We start from the raw sequence: 17,737 nt of genomic DNA on the forward strand, positions 1-17,737 counted from the left end.
TGCACACTGGTCCCGATCATTACATATGCACGATCGGGAACAGTGAGTGTAGCGGCTCCCTAGCACAGCACCCTGCCAGCTCTGGGGGGCTCTCCCTGTGTCCCCGACAGCCCTCCTTCACCCCCACAGTGTCCGGCGCAGGTAGGGAGGCTTCCATCTCCCTGCCTGCAGCCGTCCCCCAGCTCCCCAGTGGCATTCGCCGGGGGGGTTAAAATTCACCGCCAGGGGCAGAGAGCCCCTGACGCGTTGAATAGGGCGGACGGGTGGCTGCCCGGCGAATCGCCCTGCAGGGAGAATTGGGGCAAAAGTGCAGCGAATCCTACACTGCCGCCCCCGATTCCAACCATTGAATATCTCTCAAAGCCTGCAAAAAGACAGTTAATAGCTGATTGGTTGGTACTTTATCACCAAACTTTGATTAATCTCAACCTTAGAGTGGGTGGATGGATGGAAGGGTTCCATGTAAACAAGATATTTTCTCATCTATTCTGCAGTTTTATATTGGTTACTACTGTACAAAACAAATGCTAAATATTTACGCTTTTAAACTAAATTATGTTCTGCGAAACATTGCATTTGTATCCAGAAATGGCAGGTATTTTACCTTTGTAACTATGCTGTGTTCTGCAAGGCAACAGGAGCACAATACACAGTATTCTAGAGAATTTCTATAGGACATAATTTGGCTTGCTATTCTTGTGCTTTATCATTTACATAACTGTTTAATGATTATGGTTTTATAATTATATAATTCTGCTTAATGCCTACAACAAGCAGCTGTTTCTGTGAAAATGAAGATGCTTTAGCATCCCTTCGAACATATCTTGCCATTTAGTATGATGTAAGGGTGCTTGGTATAATCAGCTACCGAAAAAAAAAATGTCAAAATGCCTCATTAAATCCCTTCCAGTTTTCAGCAATGCCTAATCATCTTCAGAAAATGCACAGTGAAATAGAAATAATTATAATTTGCTGGTTATGCAATCACTATAAGACAAGACTGCAATGACATGTCGTGGTAAAGGAAGTGGAGGATTTGCATTATAGAACCATGCCGATTTTCCAAACCAAGAAAATAGAAACATAATGTTCTACGCTATTATTTAAGATGGTTGCATAAGGAAAGCAGCTCTCTTTAAATCTGCCTTTTATAGATTAAAATGTACCAACTAGAAACAGCAAAGCCAGACATAAAGCACACCAAGGGCCAAAAATAATTAGGTGTGAGAATCAAAAAGTGAGAGATTTGGGAAGAGTTTTCCTTTTTTTTTTTTTTAAACTGGCAATCAATTACATGGCAAAACAGACCTGGTTTTGTAGTGGAAATAATTGGTGCTTTAATAAAGATGGTAGAACTCTCGCAAAATCGCTAACTTTCTGATTTTCACACCTATTTCATTTGGCCCCAAATGTGAAAATACTCATTATGAAACTTTTTGTCTTTTTTATTTTTTTCAATAGTACAGCCCTTTAATGCTCAATAATGTGTTGAGATGGGGAATAAATATATAAGCAAAAATCTAGAAATTATAATTCCCAAAGAGACAGCTATTATTTACTTTTGCTTGCATTACACGTGCAATTTGCTTGCATGCAGTGATTCTATCCAATTCCACAGGTATGTTATCATACAAGTGGACAGGATAATTAGAACTAATTTTGCCTTTAACTATTAGGTCTAATGTGTGGATGCAACTTGTTTATACATTTACTGGGGGGTTGTACCTGCGCACTGAATCTCAGGGCTAGCTACCGCACTTACGGATGACTAATTCGCTAGGTTTAAATGTAGAATACGTTTTTTGTTCAGTGCTGCGCTCTGCCCTTTTTTTTTTTTTTTTTTTTACTTATATTTTTATTATTGTATTTGAAGCAAAGTGTACATTGATACATTAGTCAACATGAATTCTATTCGGGTTCATCTATGCGTTGTTTAAGAAAGAGCTTTCATATCATTACATCTTCCCTCTTTACAGATATATGTTAATGGCAGGAGTAATAGTGCATATATTTCCTATGCGTTCTACTCTGAACGGAGCCCCCAATTGGTCTTATGTCTTTGTGTCCTTCCGGGTATGGTCTGTTGGCCACTCCCCGTTCTTCACAACTTATTCGCGAGGACAATTCCCTGATTTTATTTGTTTAACCCCTTCACGACATTTGACGTACATGTACGTCATGGTCGGGAAGTACTTCCCGACATTTGACGTACATGTACGTCATGACTTCTAACTGTCACTGCGTCTAGAGACGCAGTGACAGTTAGGTGATGTCTGCTGTCCCTGACAGCAGACATCCCCCCTCGCCGCCAAGGGGGGGCAGGGGTGCCCCCCCCGGTCGGCGATCGCTGTGATTGGCTGTTCAAATCTGAACAGCCATTCACAGCGTTTCCTGTGTTACCGGCGGCTAAGCCGCTCGGTAACACAGGGATCGGTGGTGATCGGTGCTGTCAGGTACAGCACCGATCACCACCGATGTGCAGCCCCCCCCTCGCACCCGCCGGGCACTCACCCGGCAGCAGCAGCAGCTCCCCCGGCTCCCCCGGAGCGTCTGGAGCGCACGCAGCGCTGCCCTCCTCCCCCCTCCCCCCCGCAGCAGCAGCAGCAGCATCATCAAGCTGCAGAAAAAGTTATAAAATTAAATATATGCACTGAAAATATATATATATATATATATACACACATATATATATATATATATATATATATATATATATATGTGTGTGTGTATATATATGTATATATATAAATATATATATATACATATATACACACATATATATATATATATATATATATATGTGTGTGTGTGTGTATATACCGCACCGATTACCACCGATCGCCAGCCCCCCCCCCCCCCCCCCTCCCACCCGGCAGCCCCCCTCCCTCCCACCCACCCGGCTGCCGCAGCGCCAGCACCCCTCCCACCCCCCCGCCAGCCGCAGCGCCAGCCCCCCTCCCAAAGCTGGTGACTAAAATGGGGTCACTTGTGGGGGGGTTCCACTGTATTGGTGCTTCGGGGGTCTTGCTAATGCGACATAGCACCCACCATTCATTCCACCACCAAAAATCACTCCTTCCCTTCTGAGTCCTGCCATGCACCCAACTGGTATTTTTTGGTCACACGTGAGGCATTGCCGTACTCGGGAGAAATTGGGGCACAGGTTTTGGGGTGCTTTGTCTCCTTCATTCCTTGTGAAAATAAAAAATTTTGAGCCAGAACTGCATTTTTGTGTAAAAAATTACATTTTTTTACACAAAAATGCAGATCTGGCTCAAAATTTTTCATTTTCTCCCGAGTACGGCAATGCCTCATGTGTGACCAAAAAATACCAGTTGGGTGCATGGCAGGACTCAGAAGGGAAGGAGTGATTTTTGGATTTTGCAGCACAGATTCTGGTTGAATGACCCCCGAAACACCCATACAGTGGAACCCCCCCACAAGTGACCCCATTTTGCAAACTACACCCTTCAGGGAATTCATCAAGGGGTATAGTGTACATTTCAAACCCCCCGGGGTTTCACCAATTTTGATACAACTGAGCTGTGAAAATGAAAAATTAATTTTTTTCATTTTCACTGCCCAGTTGTACCACAATTGGTGAAACCCCTGGGGGTTTGAAATGTACACTATACCCCTAGATAGTGTACATTACCTAGATAGTGTACCCCTAGATAAATTCCCTGAAGGGTGTAGTTTGCAAAATGGGGTCACTTGTGGTACCTAACTTTTAGCATCTTATGGTGCCTAGAAACCTACATGGTGCCTAAAAAATAATCTCATAAAAAGGAGGCTCCAAAATCAAGTAGGTGCTCCTTCTATTATGAAGCCTGTGGTTTGGTCACCGTGCACACTAGGGCCACATATAGGATATTTATGAAAACCAAAGAATTGGGGGAATCAATTTTTAGTCACATTTCTCTAGTAAAATCTACTGTGTTCCTTAGAAAAATGTATTAAATTTGCTAATCTGCAAAAAAAATGAAATTTTGAAATTTCACCTACACTTTCTTTTAATTCCTGTGAAACACCTAAAGGGTTAACAAACTTCCAAAATGCTGTTTTGAATACTGTGAGGGGTGCAGTTTTTGAAATGGCATCATTTATGGGGGTGTCTCACATACAAGTCCCTCAAAGTCACATCAGAACTGAACTGGTCCCTAAAAAATCAGTGTTTGAAATTTTCTTGAAAATTTGAGAATTTGCTATTCATATTTGAAGCCTCCTAGTGTCCAAAATAATGAAAAGGAGGTTGAAATAATGATTGCAACATAAAGTAGACATATGGTCTTTGTTAGTTATTAACTATTTTGAGTGGTATGTTTATTTGTCTCACAAGCAGAAAATGTGACATTTTGCAAATTGCTAAATTTTCTATTTTTTCACGATATTTTGGTATTTTTCACAAAAAAACACAGACTGTATCGACCCAAATTTACCACTAACTTGAAGTACAATGTGTCACGAGAAAACAATCTCAAAATCACTGGGATAAGTAAAAGCAAAAAAAAGTTATCCCCACTTAAGTGAAACATGTCAGATTTGAAAAAAATGGCTGTGTCATGAAGGCACAAACTGGCTCTGTCATGAAGGGGTTAATTTAGTTTGTTTTCCCCTTTTTTTATTTATTTTTTTGTTCCTTGGATTGGTTAGGTGCTCCGTTAAGAGAAAAAATCATAGGTTTAATCCAAACTCATAAAAACTAGATCACTAAACATACAGCAAATAATATAAAATTTACAAAGTAATTAAACAACAAATCATATAAAACGATATGGAGCCACTATTGTTTTGTCCATTGCGTAATAAGTTTTTCCCGCCTATCTATCCCCTCTCTCTTGTTTGATTTAAATGATGTTTATCGGGTCTTCGTGTAGTGCTAATCTTGTTTCGTACCAACTTTATTTGAAAACACTGTCTTAGATGTATCTTTATTGTAGTTGGTTGTTTTTCTATAATGGGTCCCCATGTCTCAAAGAGCTCTTTCACCCTTTTTTCTTTTTGGAGTGTCGCCTCCACCCATTCCATACGGAATATGTAAAATAGTTTTTCCTCAAAAAGTTTCATTGTGGGAGCCGATCTGTCTATCCACCTGTGGAGAATGCTTTTCCTAGCCGCAGATGAAATTGCAAGTAACATTTTTTTTTCCCCCTTTGCTATCTTTGTTTCCCTCCCTGTTATTCCAAAGATCGCCCACTCTGGGGTTAGTGGAAAAGTGTGTGCCAGTAGTTTTAGTGAGAACTGCCACACTTCCTCCCAAAATTTCTTGATCTGTCCGCATTTCCACAGGCAGTGAAACAGATCTGCCCCCACTCTATCCCACTTTAGACATTTCCAATTTGATGCTATCCCCATTTCAAACCTCCTTTTTGGTGTTAAATATGTCTGGTGGGAGATGTTGTAGAACATTTCTGTGTACATTATTGCTGGTATAGTTTTTACTGATTCTTCCAGTGATTTTAACAATTTTTCTAACGTGAGGTTTGGGAAGACTTCTTTCCATTTTATTATGCCTGTTTTTATTTTGTCATAGTCCAATGGCTGGTATAGAAATTTATAATGGTCTGTTGTGATTTTCTTGTGTGGGACCTGTTTTTTTAGGAGTATGTCCAGGGGGTTATTCAGGTCTCTTATTGTTAGGTTTTGGAGTACCTGGTTTGTGTAGTGTTGGGCCTGTATGAATGTGATATTGTGCGTAGTAAAGGGGCCATATTTCCCTACCGCCTGGGCGTATGTCAGGGTTTTACCCCCCTCTACATCCACCATATGTTCTATTCGGCTTATGCCTTGCTGTTTCAAGTTTTTAAAGGGGTTTCCTGCTTTTCCCTCCTGAAAATCTGGATTTTGTAAGAATGTTATGAATTGTGATTTATATGGGTTTATTTGCATTCTTTTCCTTAAAATAAACCATAGTCTTCTAGATGACATTAATAATGGGTTATTCATTATCTCCGGCTCTATTTTTGAAAAAAAAATATAATAATACCCTTAAAACCCAATGTTTAATATACCTATTAAACAGAAATACAGTTAACTAACACATTTGTAACATTTTTGCTACAGCAAACAGACACATGTTACAGTTAAAAGTGAAGTATGATGATTAGGAGAAGGAGGGAGGGTTTGGTGAAGCGTCACTTGTAGAAACCCAATCATCTAACTGCTGGCAGGGACCAGGGGCAAACGCAGGATTTTCAGAAGGGGGTTTCCAGAGGGGCGGAGCAAAGCACGGAGATGGTCACTTTTGTGACCCAGTATATGCCGGGTCAGTTAAAGTATTATAGATAGACCAAATGTATAATAATAATAATAAATATATACATACATACATATACATACATATATATACATACAGGGGCATCAACAGCAGTGTAGGCCCCTGGGCATAACAATGTATAGGGGCCCCTACTGATCCTCCAGCGGTAGGGGTGGGGGAAGCTTTGATGTCCTGCGGGTGGTAGGGGATATTATATCAACCGCTCAGCATGTAGGGCCTGGATCAGTAATTTCCACTAATTACCCCTTTACTGCACAGATGGTGGGAGATGGGTGGGAGAAGGGGGCATTGGGCTGAATGAAGGGACCCTGATACATAACTTCCAGGGTGGTAGAGGATGTTTAATATGCAGAGGAGGGATGTATAGTGGAGTGGGTTTATTATTCATAATTTTCTGATGGGAGTACAGCTTGCTTGACTGCAGATATCTCCAGTTCCTGGAAATAGATTTCTTAGATTTTAATGGAATTAAAAACTAGAGAATCCCACCTACCAAATGATACTGGGGACTAGGGGTCAGAGTTCAGGAGGCAGAGCAATCTGCCAACGAGAATATAAAACTACATACCAGGTGTGTGGAGCTGGAGCAGTAACCAGATGCTCGAAGGCAGATATCTCTGGTTCTGGGAACAGTAGAGACAAGCTACTAGTGTCCCTCAAAGGTGGAAAGTCCCAGCTTTTGGAATATACCCTCAGACAAACTCTAATTCAGACAGAACCTGAAATATCCGACTGGGAAGAGCAATTAACAGGCTTGGATGGGGACCACTGCTTTGAAGTCAGATATCTCTGGTTCCCAAGGGCCGATTTTTAAAATTCTTATACCCTTTTAAAGAGGGGACCCTCAGCTTTCAGCCTAGGGCCCTTAGACTCCTGGGGGGGTTTCTGGGTACTCAGAAACCCCCCCTGTGTGCGCTACTGGGGACCAATGAGAAGGCAGCAAAAGGACTGGGAGGGTTATTTAAATACCTCAATGGACATACTTGCACTACAAATCTCCCTAGAAGAAGGCTACATGGTAGCTGAAACGCGTTGGAGGAACCACTGACCAAAGAACATTCAAGCAGACACCGCAAACACACTGAGACGCCAGGACATTCCAAGCAGAGACGCTGACAGCCGGCGTGTGCACGCGCCAGACTGTACACGTCAGTTACATCGTGGGATCGAGGCCGCCGGTAACAGAGGTGAGTACGGGGAGAGGAAAGCTCACCGGTGTAGGAAACCCGTAGAGAGGTGAAGCAGACACAGCCGCGGACCAATCTGGTATCCGTGGCGGTGTTCTCTAAACCTCCGAGACAGGGAGACTTTGCAGTGAGCGCACCGCAGCACAGGGAGCGGTGTTAACACACAGCCCCGAGTGCAAGCGGTCCCACTAAGAGTCTGCAGAAGTCCGGGCAACCTGCACTAGCAGGCAATTACTTTCCCCCGAAAACCGGGCGCCACTGACCACCAATGCAAAGAGGTACCTAAAGAATCACTGTTGCAGGACTGTGCACCCCCCCCCCCATTTTTTGTCATTTAACGGGACGCCGTTGGTTGACACATTGAGACATTTGTTCATGAACATAGAGTCGAGCCAGGACCATCCCAACTCACTCTAATCACCATCGATTATGCATGCATGCTAGTATTGATTATTCAACGATTTGTTTTGGTTTTGTTTGTGCGGAGAGCACACAGAATTATACAATCGGTACACCACGAGGAGTGGACTCTACAAGATTACCTTTAACTTTGATATTGATTTTGTTTGTTTTGTTTTGGCTTTTGTTTTTGGTTTAATCCTTGATTGATTAATTCATTTTTATTGGTCATTAACAGTGTTCACAAACACTTGTTTATACATTTGCACAGTTTACCCTTTCATATCATGACCATGAATCTGTAAAGATGGACAGAAAGAACAGGCAAGACAAATACATAATACAGGTTGAGTATCCCGTATCAAAAATGCTCGGGACCAGGAGAATTTTGGATAGCGGATTATTTCGTATTTTGGAATATTTTAATATTTCAATTATGTATTTTTAAGTATCTTGCATTTATGCTGTATAAGCACATCAAACACATGAAATGCACACAAGTATATTTTATTTGTTCTAAAAACAAGGTTTCAAAACAGGAAACAAAATTTGTGTACTATCTCAGATATTGAATTTGAATGCCAAGCAATCATTTTTTTTGAACATATATAGTGCCAGTTACATATTATGTCTTCAGTAGTGCTGTTACAAATGCCCCCAGTGAGTTTTTAGCAAAAAAAACAAAAACGTCTTTTTCACTTTCTGGAATGTATGGTTTTCGGAATAATTTGGATAACGGATATTCGGTTACGGGATACTCAACCTGTAATACCTTATAAGTGAAATCATTACAAAAACAAATAGTGCTGACAGTACTGATGGTTCCCAAACAGGGTGCTGCGAGGCCAAAGGACCAAATTAATTTTTTTTATGGTCAATGTGCAAAATAAGTGCTTGTGGCTGCCAATAATAGAATATGTGGACAAATACAAGTAAAACCCTGCCCACCACCATGTACTGGAGGATAAGTAAGCACAATGAAGGTAATATTTTTTTTTTTGGCTGAAATTATCAATAAGATACTTGTGACCCAGGGGTGCCATGAAACAATTTATTTTTCTCTAGGGTGCAGTGATTCAAGAAAGATTGGAAACCACTTTACTTATACCCCTTTTACACCGCGGCAAAAACCTGTTTTTTTGCCTTTTGGACCCGGGTCAGCATCAGTGTAAAAGGGGTAGCTGGGAAAAAAACACGGGTCCATTTCCCCGCGAAACCTACCCTGGTCTTGACCAGGGTGAAATATGGGGAGGACCCGGGTGATGGGCAGTGTAAACGGGTATGCCGGGTCATCTGACCAAGCTTTCGTTTACAGCAATGGGGAAGCCCAACCTCCGGACCTCAGCCTCCTGCGGTCAGTATGGAGGTTGGGAAGGGAGCGCACACAGCCACCGCAGCTGTCTGCTGTACTGTACAGACAGCAGCAGAGCCGGGGAGGAGGTGGATGGATGCCTGTGTGCAGCATCCATTCACCTCCTGGACGGAGGGACTAGCGGTGCATGGAGGCTGGGGGCAGCCCAGCAGCTTACCTAGGTGTTGCAACAAAGCAAGATTAAATCCAATATATTGTGCGCTATTAAGCAGCCTTGGTCACACAGCCAATCAATTGAAGAACCACTTCAAAGAACATATACGATACAAAAACAGATGTTGAGGGGTTCCCTGGGCTCTTATTTTTGATGGATTATGGGTAGGTTACTCCGTGTTAGTGATACCCAAAAAAGAAAAAGAAATAACATACAATAGTGTAATACTGTATTGTTAATATACTGGCATTTGATGGACTTTAATATTATTGACCCGTACCAATAAAATTGTCTACATTTGATAGTAGACAAATATGCTTGGTTGAGGGACAATATGTCACCAATGGACTTCACTTCTTATCCTCCTTAATGATGCATTCACTCAAAAGGATGGGAGAAGATATATCATGGTGCAGTAAATTTTAATAAACAATTAAAAGCAATAAAAAACAGGAGATTCAGGTATTGAGGACTCTCACCATGTGTGTTTGCCTACAAACAAATGCAGACAAATATTGCATAAGAATGGTACAATCAGGCATCCCTGGATGCTGACATACGGTGGGGATCCACAAACTCCTTCCTCTGCTGTGCAAGCTGACCGGTTTCGACACCTTACAGTGTCTTTTTCAAGGCATGTTTTATCAGGGCTAATTGTACACTGCCCTTTGTATATTAGCTGCTCTGTAAAGTGAGGGCGAAGAAGTATTACCCCTTTTACATCAGAGCTGCGACCCGGATTATTGCCGCTCCAGTCCGGGCCAGGGCTTGGTGTAAAAGGGAAAAAAAAAAACCCACGTCCTGTTACCCGGTGTCCGACCCGGCAAATGTTCAGGGTCGGACACGGGGCTTCCTCGGAGTCAGGGGTCATGTAAATGGGTAACCCGGTCATTCAACCCAGGGACCCATTTCCTCCAATCAGGGAGCCCCAACCTCCGGACCACAGCATTCTGAGGTCAGTATGGAGGTTGGGCATGGGCTGCGTACAGCCTCTGCTGCTGTCTGCGGTACTATGCAGACAGCAGCAGAGGTGAATGGATGCCTGTGTGCGGCATCCATTCACCTCATGGACGGAGGCTGGGGGCAGCCCAGCAGCTTACCCGGGTGCTGGGCTTGCCCCCAGCGTGTCGATCGTCGTTGCAGGGGTGTCAGGCGGCGTTGCGGGGTTTCCCTGCACTTGGAGATTATGTAATCTCCGAGTACCGGCTTGGGGCCCGAATTCACCGGCGTCCCCTACCCGGCATAATGCTGGGGAACGCCGGTGTAAAAGGGAACAACTGCCGGGTCGCATCCGGGTCCAAAAACCCAGGTGCGACCCGGCAGTTTTGGTGTTAAAGTGGTATCAGTGCTCTGAATGAGGGGCTAGGGTGTTTGTTATTTTCAGTTTAATTTTGCTGACAGTAAAGCACCATTTAATTTATGTACCTGAAAAGTTGGACCTTGATTAAGTACCTAGACACTGCACCATGCTACCAGCTAATTATCCCAGACTTGTTACAAAATACAACAATTCTATTCCTAGGTATAGTGCCTAGGACAAGTCCCGGGATGCTTTGGACTTGTCCTAGGCACTACTGGGGTTAGAGGGAGAAAATGTAACTAAGAGTCCCACACTTACAGCTACAAAACTGTGAATGGGTTACGAATAGAATGTCATTGTGCTAAGACCATAATGTCATCAATAAACCTATATACTGTACTAAGACTCACCAGTCTATCCATTTAATTAGAGACACACATGAATTACATAGGTTCTGCAACTTAGTAAAACTTTTTCAGCCCCAAAACCTGTATAATCCATGCATTTCCTGGTTTAAGGCCTATACATGCAACAAGGAAAAAGCATTTTGGAAGCCAGTAAATAGGGGAGAGAGCATTTCATGTGCCCTATCTTCCCTATAATGGCACTCACAGATTCAGGGGTAACCTCATTTCACAGAACCATGACCTCTCTTTCAAATCATATGGTCTCTGCATCCTACACTGCAGAAATGATTTTGAAATTCAACTCTGAACTGCAAAAATACTGCAGCAGTATCGCCTGCTGGGTAAGCCAGTGCTTGCAATGGCTTTCCCCACATCGCAGGATTTTGCCTATTATAAAAATAGGCAAAGCCCCACTCAGTACGAATGCTAGCGTACAGCATTACAGTGTGCTGGGCGGATGTCCCGCTATGTGCTGAACGTTCATGCTGCAGCACGTCAGTCAGCACAAAAAGCCAGGTCGCCCCGTGTGTACGGGGCTTTATATTGGAGAACTCAAATCTTCTGGAAAAAAACAAGGTTTAATTGTTTATTTACACAATTACAGATCAGATATTTATATTGAAATGTGACCAACCCAATAAGTGCCAACTTGGAAAGAATATATGCACCAAAATTATTGTGGGTATTTTGATTACAGGTGCATTGATAAAACAGACCAATTTACAAGTGTCGGATTTTATTTTAAAGTGAATAATATTGATTGTCTTTGAATGCTCAAACATGCGCTAAGACAAACTGAACACCACCAATCAGAGACGCAAAAATTAAACTTACCACTTCCTCCATGGCTACTTAATGCCTCATCCTCAAATATATCAAAACCTTCCTGACGAGTCTGCAATGTCATCTCAGACTTCATCTCTGTGGGTGTCCTTAGGATTGTAAGATTGTACTGGAGCGAATGACTTAAATCATAACTGTAGCTGAAAGTAAAAAATAACAGCAGAACTAAACAATGTCAAAGTTTTATGGCAGGTAAAGAACATTAAGAGAACCAAAGGAAATGATAAGTCTGTGTAATATAGTGTACCATTTATAAACAGGTAATAGCTGTTTCATGTTGACATACCATAACTCAATGTACGTTCTTTTAAACTGCAATTACATTTGATTGCAGACAAGTACATTTAATTCAACTAGCAAGGTTGTTGAAGTCCTTAAATATGTAATTGTGATGATTTGTAAGTGTGTTCTTAAAGAAGCTTTATTATTGCCACCTATCACACTCAGGGAGGATTTGGAACAATGGGGGTTATTCAGACCTGTTAGCAAAGCTGAATTTTTCTCAAATGGACAGAACCTGTTTTACTGCAGGTGGGGCAGAGGTAAAATGTGCAGAGAAAGTTGGATTTGGTGATTTGCATTGAAACTGAAATCTAGATTGCAGAGTAAAAATAAAGCAGTCCGTATATACCCTGCACAGAAACAAAATAACTCCCCAAAATCTAAAGGACGGATTGGGCAGAGAAATCGGGTGAAATCGGACCAAATTTAATGTGTTTGACACCCTGGGGGAAATTTACTAAGATGTGTATTCTACTTCACATGTGATGTTGCTATGGGCAACCAATCAGATCCTGTCTATTATCTTCTAGAGGGTGCTAAATAAATAAGAAGGTAGATGGTTGCCCATAGCAACATCACGTGAAGAAGAATCTTAGTAAATCCCCCCACCCCTCCCCTCTATCTGATGCGCGGTCCTGTGTGCATCAGATAGGATGGCGAAGAGGCAGACCATAAGTTGGGTTGGAAACGGGCACATCAGTGGTACATCAAGGGTGCTTATCAGCACTTGCAATGTATCGCATCTAATCATGCTCATAAGTGTGTGCCTGGTACCACCGCTGGGTGGCCACTGACTGGCCAAGAGAGCTCTCTCAGGCAATCAGTGGCCATCCATTCATTTGAACATTCAACTTTCATGGCAGCTCCTCTGGGGCAACTTTTTACATGCTATTCATTGCTTGTAAAAAATGGCACATCAAGCGCCAGATCAAATGTGAGTCGCTGGTGAAGTTGAAGGTGAATTGGGTCCGACTTGTTCTTTAGACAAGTCGGACAAGTGCATGGGGGCCTTAACGCTCTCTACAAGTTACATTTGCCGCACCTGCAGTGCAACATGGTTTTGTCCATTTGAGGAGAAAAAAAATCAGCTTAGCAATCAGGTCTGAATAACCCCCCAATATTTTAGCAACAATAAACAGAATGGCACACTTATCGAGAACCCTTTTCAGCCAAAGATGAAATGACAATGGGGATTGAGATAACATTTACAATCTCTTTGTGTCTACATTGTCAAATTTCATTGAATTCTTCTGGACTCTCGATATGAGTTTGGTTACAATCCCACCTACTGTGGCACTTGTAAGATTTATCTGCTATTTATGATTTCTGCTAGGCAACAGCAGCTTCACTAATCACTAATGATGTCACAGCTGATGTCATTATTACAGATGATGTCTCAGCTGAGGTCACCAATGTTACAATAGTAAATATCCTAACCGCCCCATTGTTTACAGGAACCCAGACAGTAACTGATGATGTCACAGCTGATAGCATTAATTTTAACATAGATGATTTCACTGATGTCACAAAAGTAACTATACAACTGATGAGGTCATTGTTGATATCACAGCTGTCAATGTCACTGATGAGGTAACAGGAAATGTCAGGAGTTGTCAGTGATGAAGTCACTGATGTCACAGCCTACAGTATGTCACTGATTTTGCACATGATGTCACAGCTGATATTATTGATGATGTCACAGATTTCAAAGTTGATGTTACAGATAAGATCTCGTCTGATGTCACTCTTGTCAGCAATGTCACAATAGTAACTAGAACACTGATGAAGCCATTAATGATGTCACAGCTGTCACTAATGATAGAGGTGATGTCAATGATGCCACAGCTGATGGCACTGACTGTCATTGATTATATAATTTATGAGATTTTGTCAAATATTATTTCACCAATGTCACAATAGTAAAAATATAAAACTGATAATGTCATAAATGAGGTCACAGCTGATGTCACAGCTCATGTCATAGCTGTGGATGATTTCACAGCTGCTGCTGCTGCTGCTGATGATGATGATTTAAACAGCCGATGTCACATCAAATGCCACTGATCATGCCACAGAGAGGGTCACTGACCGTCACAGTTGTCACTGATGATTTCACAGCTGATATCACTGATGAGATCATTTTTACAGCTGATGTCACTGACAAGATCTCATATGATGTCCCCAATGTCATAATAGTAACTTTAACACTAATGAGGTCATTAATAAAGTCATAGCTGATAGCACTGAAAAGGTCACTCATGATGTCACTGTAAAAGCCACTATTAATGTTACCAATGATGTCACTGATATCACAGATGTCACTGCTTATGTCACAGCTGTTACAGCCAATGTCACTTCTGAGGTGAAGAAAAGAGGGTAAATGTACTTCTGAAGTGCAGGCACTGGTTAGGCAGTAAGGTGCCATCAGTGGCGAGAATATGTGCGAATGGTCGCTGTGTAAGCTGGTATCCCAGTCCAGGGACCTAGTAAGTAAGATACCCACTTTGCTGGTAATTGTCAATGTTATACTGTACTCTACAGACCCATAAGTCAAAGTGCGGTTAAAAACCCATACGCCAGTCCTGAAACTGAAATCACAGGAAAATATCAATCAAAAAGTCATGCGCCAAGGTGTTCTCTAACAGGTTTGTATGTTAGAAAGGTGCGTCCACAAGGAATTGTTCTCAATGCTGGTACCCAAAATTCTCAGCTCCTCACACGTATTGGGCATGTGGGAGGAAACCAGAAAAAGGGAATCAATAATTGGTATTACATAGCGAATCATTACTCAGCTGTGGAATGGAAAACTGATCTTTCCATTCTTGCATGAATCACACTCACCAAACAAAAAGTATGGTGATGAGATTCTCTACAGTAACCCACTCCATGAGTCAAAGCAGAGCAAAGCCCTGTCTACAAAAAACTGGGCTTTTCTGTGCTTAATGCACACATGGCCAAACTGTGGCCCTCCAGCTGTTGTGAATCTACCCATCCCAGCATGCCTTGCCTTAGTTTTAGCATTACCTAATAGCAAAATTGTGGCAAGGCATGATGGGAGTTGTCGTTTCACAACAGCTGGATGGCCATAGCTTGGCCATGTCTAGAACCCAATGAGAGAGAGGACACATGTGTATTTATATGCAGACCAGAAACGTGCAGTTTCCTACACAGTAATGATTTCATACATTGGTAGCAAAAAAGAAAAAAAAAAGCGGTACTTGTGTAATATCTGGGTGCCCGATTTTTTCATTGTATGCCTTAACTTAAGGCATACAATCAGATGCGATGCGACGCGATTTTAGCCAAAATCGCATCGCATGCGATGCAATGCAATTTTCCCATAGGAACCAATGTTAAATGGTCCCAAATGATCCCTGAGACCATTAAGGTCAATGTGAAATGCCCCCCAGCCCTCCCTATTGTTTGTATGCCCCCACATTGTTAATGCCACCCCACCATCCCGAAGCGTGGCGAGCGCAGCGAGCGGCGACGGTACGCGTCCTCCGACCTTTTCATACCCCCACTATCCACATCGGCGTGGAGTTGATTTTATATAGTGTGGCGAGCCCGAAGCATGGCGAGGGGACGCGTGGCTCGCTGCGCTCGCTACACTATATAAGATCAACTCCACACCGACGTGGATAGTGGGGGTATGAAAAGGTCGGAGGACGCGTACCGCCGCCGCTCGCCACAATTTAGGTTGGCATTGATGGTGGGGTGGCATTAACAATGAGGGGGCATACAAACAATGGGGGGGCCTGGGGGCATTTTGGGGGGCCTGGGGGCCATTTGGGACCATTTAACAGTGATTCCTATGGAAAAATCGGGTCCATCGCATCGCATGGCATCGCATGCGATTTGGTTGCATGCGATGCGATGTGATTTTTCCGACCTGATGAAAAAAATCGGGCGCCCACATAATACATAAGTACCAAAAAAGCTTTTTGTTGTTACCTGAAGTAGAAATTGCTGGAAAGGTCTACATTCTGGAATATTCTTAAATACCTAAAATAGTAAAACACATAAAAATAGAACATGGGCAAGCAGCTCCAAATCAAACAAGGCAGACAGAAAAAATTATAAAAATTACAGATTACAAATCTTCACTCAATCAGGAGCTAGCAAGTAAAAGTTGTGAATAAATCATACTGATCAGCAAAAGTTATGAAAAGGTGATATGTTTAGCATGTGCCTGTATTACACCTGTTGAATTACCCTACCATTCTGAAAATATACTACTGGCAGCCAAAGCATTGTGCCTGCCACGTTACATCATATAGGTATGTCTTACCCTATAGCACAGAGAATCCCAACCACAAGTGATTGACCAACAATGGGTCTACATTTTACTTGATGTTTCTTGCTATAGCCTCTCAGCAAGTGCCCATCTGTGACATAGATAGCTTCCCTGAGCAAATCACTGGAAGGCAAGACATGCGGATATGCCCAGTGTGTATGGACCTTAAGGGCCTGATTCAGACCTGTATGTTAATCTTACAAGTGCAAAAGTGAGCAAGTGTGAGGCTTTCAATAATCTGAGACTGAGACAGGCTGGAAGTGGTCAACGCTGACGCAAACAGTCAGTCCTGGCTTCTTGTCAATCAAACTGCAAGTACTGTTTTCAAACTGCACTACATAGGGGTCAGGAATGTTGTTGCTAATTTAGGCAGGGCATGCACCTGATGGGCACACACAGTCGATTGACAATCTGCCAAATTGCTAAATCGCTGATCAGTGTTCAGGTCTGAATCAGCCACTAAATACAATTTTGAGTATTCAACACTACAGTACTAAAAAAAAAAATAATAATATGTAAATCATATATTTTATTTCAGATGATGAACCTGGCTTAATCTGAGTGTGATGAGGAACCTGGCTTCATCTGGGATTCATTACCTGGCTTCATCTGGGTGTGTAATTCTTACAGAATCATTTGGAATATAGATCATGCTGGTATCTTCTATTTTGTATATTGCATGGCCTCCGATGTCAGCCATTTTTCTTCTTTTAGTGATTAGCACAATGTAATAACCTTCTAAAAACTGAACAAAACCTGTAAGGGTAGTTAGAAAAAAAGACCGTATTTTACAAGGAGATGCATACATACTCTTTCAACTTTGATACAAAATGTGTTGATATATTATATTCTAGATAAAGTTTTTTCATATGTCATTTGATGCACTATGCCTGAAAAAATCTAAAAAAAAAAAAATTATTAAAACTTCAGGTGGTATTTCTCTTCCCATTACATCATTGCTCAATGCAGTGTATTCTGTAGGAAAATGCTATAGACATGTTGATCACGTCTGCGATATATCACCCAGGAAATATTCTGCTGCTAATATTGGACAGTCCTAAAACTATCTGCGACGGACAGCGCATTCGTTTGTTTTTTCTATTGCAAGATACGCCCTTTTTAGTGTCTTTGGAATCACCCAATAGTATACCAAGCAATCTATTCCTATTTTTACAGGGTAGCAATTTCACAAGATCATTCTTTTTATTACATTTATGGA

The 17,737-nt window shown here is 42.0% G+C and overlaps 1 protein-coding gene across 2 annotated transcripts in view; it reads right to left on the reverse strand.

The window, feature by feature from the left end:
- Positions 1–17,737, reverse strand: part of FIG4 (FIG4 phosphoinositide 5-phosphatase) — a 330,801-nt gene that overhangs the window by 261,372 nt on the left and 51,692 nt on the right. For both annotated transcript variants that reach the window (XM_083176914.1, XM_083176913.1), the window contains exons 5-7: positions 17,118–17,274; positions 16,176–16,226; positions 11,931–12,079 (exon numbers count right to left, since the gene is read on the reverse strand). In XM_083176914.1, coding sequence (XP_083033040.1) covers positions 11,931–12,079; positions 16,176–16,226; positions 17,118–17,274 — 357 coding nt within the window. The remainder of the gene's footprint in view (positions 1–11,930; positions 12,080–16,175; positions 16,227–17,117; positions 17,275–17,737) is intronic.

Source organism: Crinia signifera, chromosome 3, assembly GCF_055691185.1.
Source record: "Crinia signifera chromosome 3, ASM5569118v1, whole genome shotgun sequence".
Taxonomy (NCBI): Eukaryota; Metazoa; Chordata; class Amphibia; order Anura; family Myobatrachidae; genus Crinia; species Crinia signifera.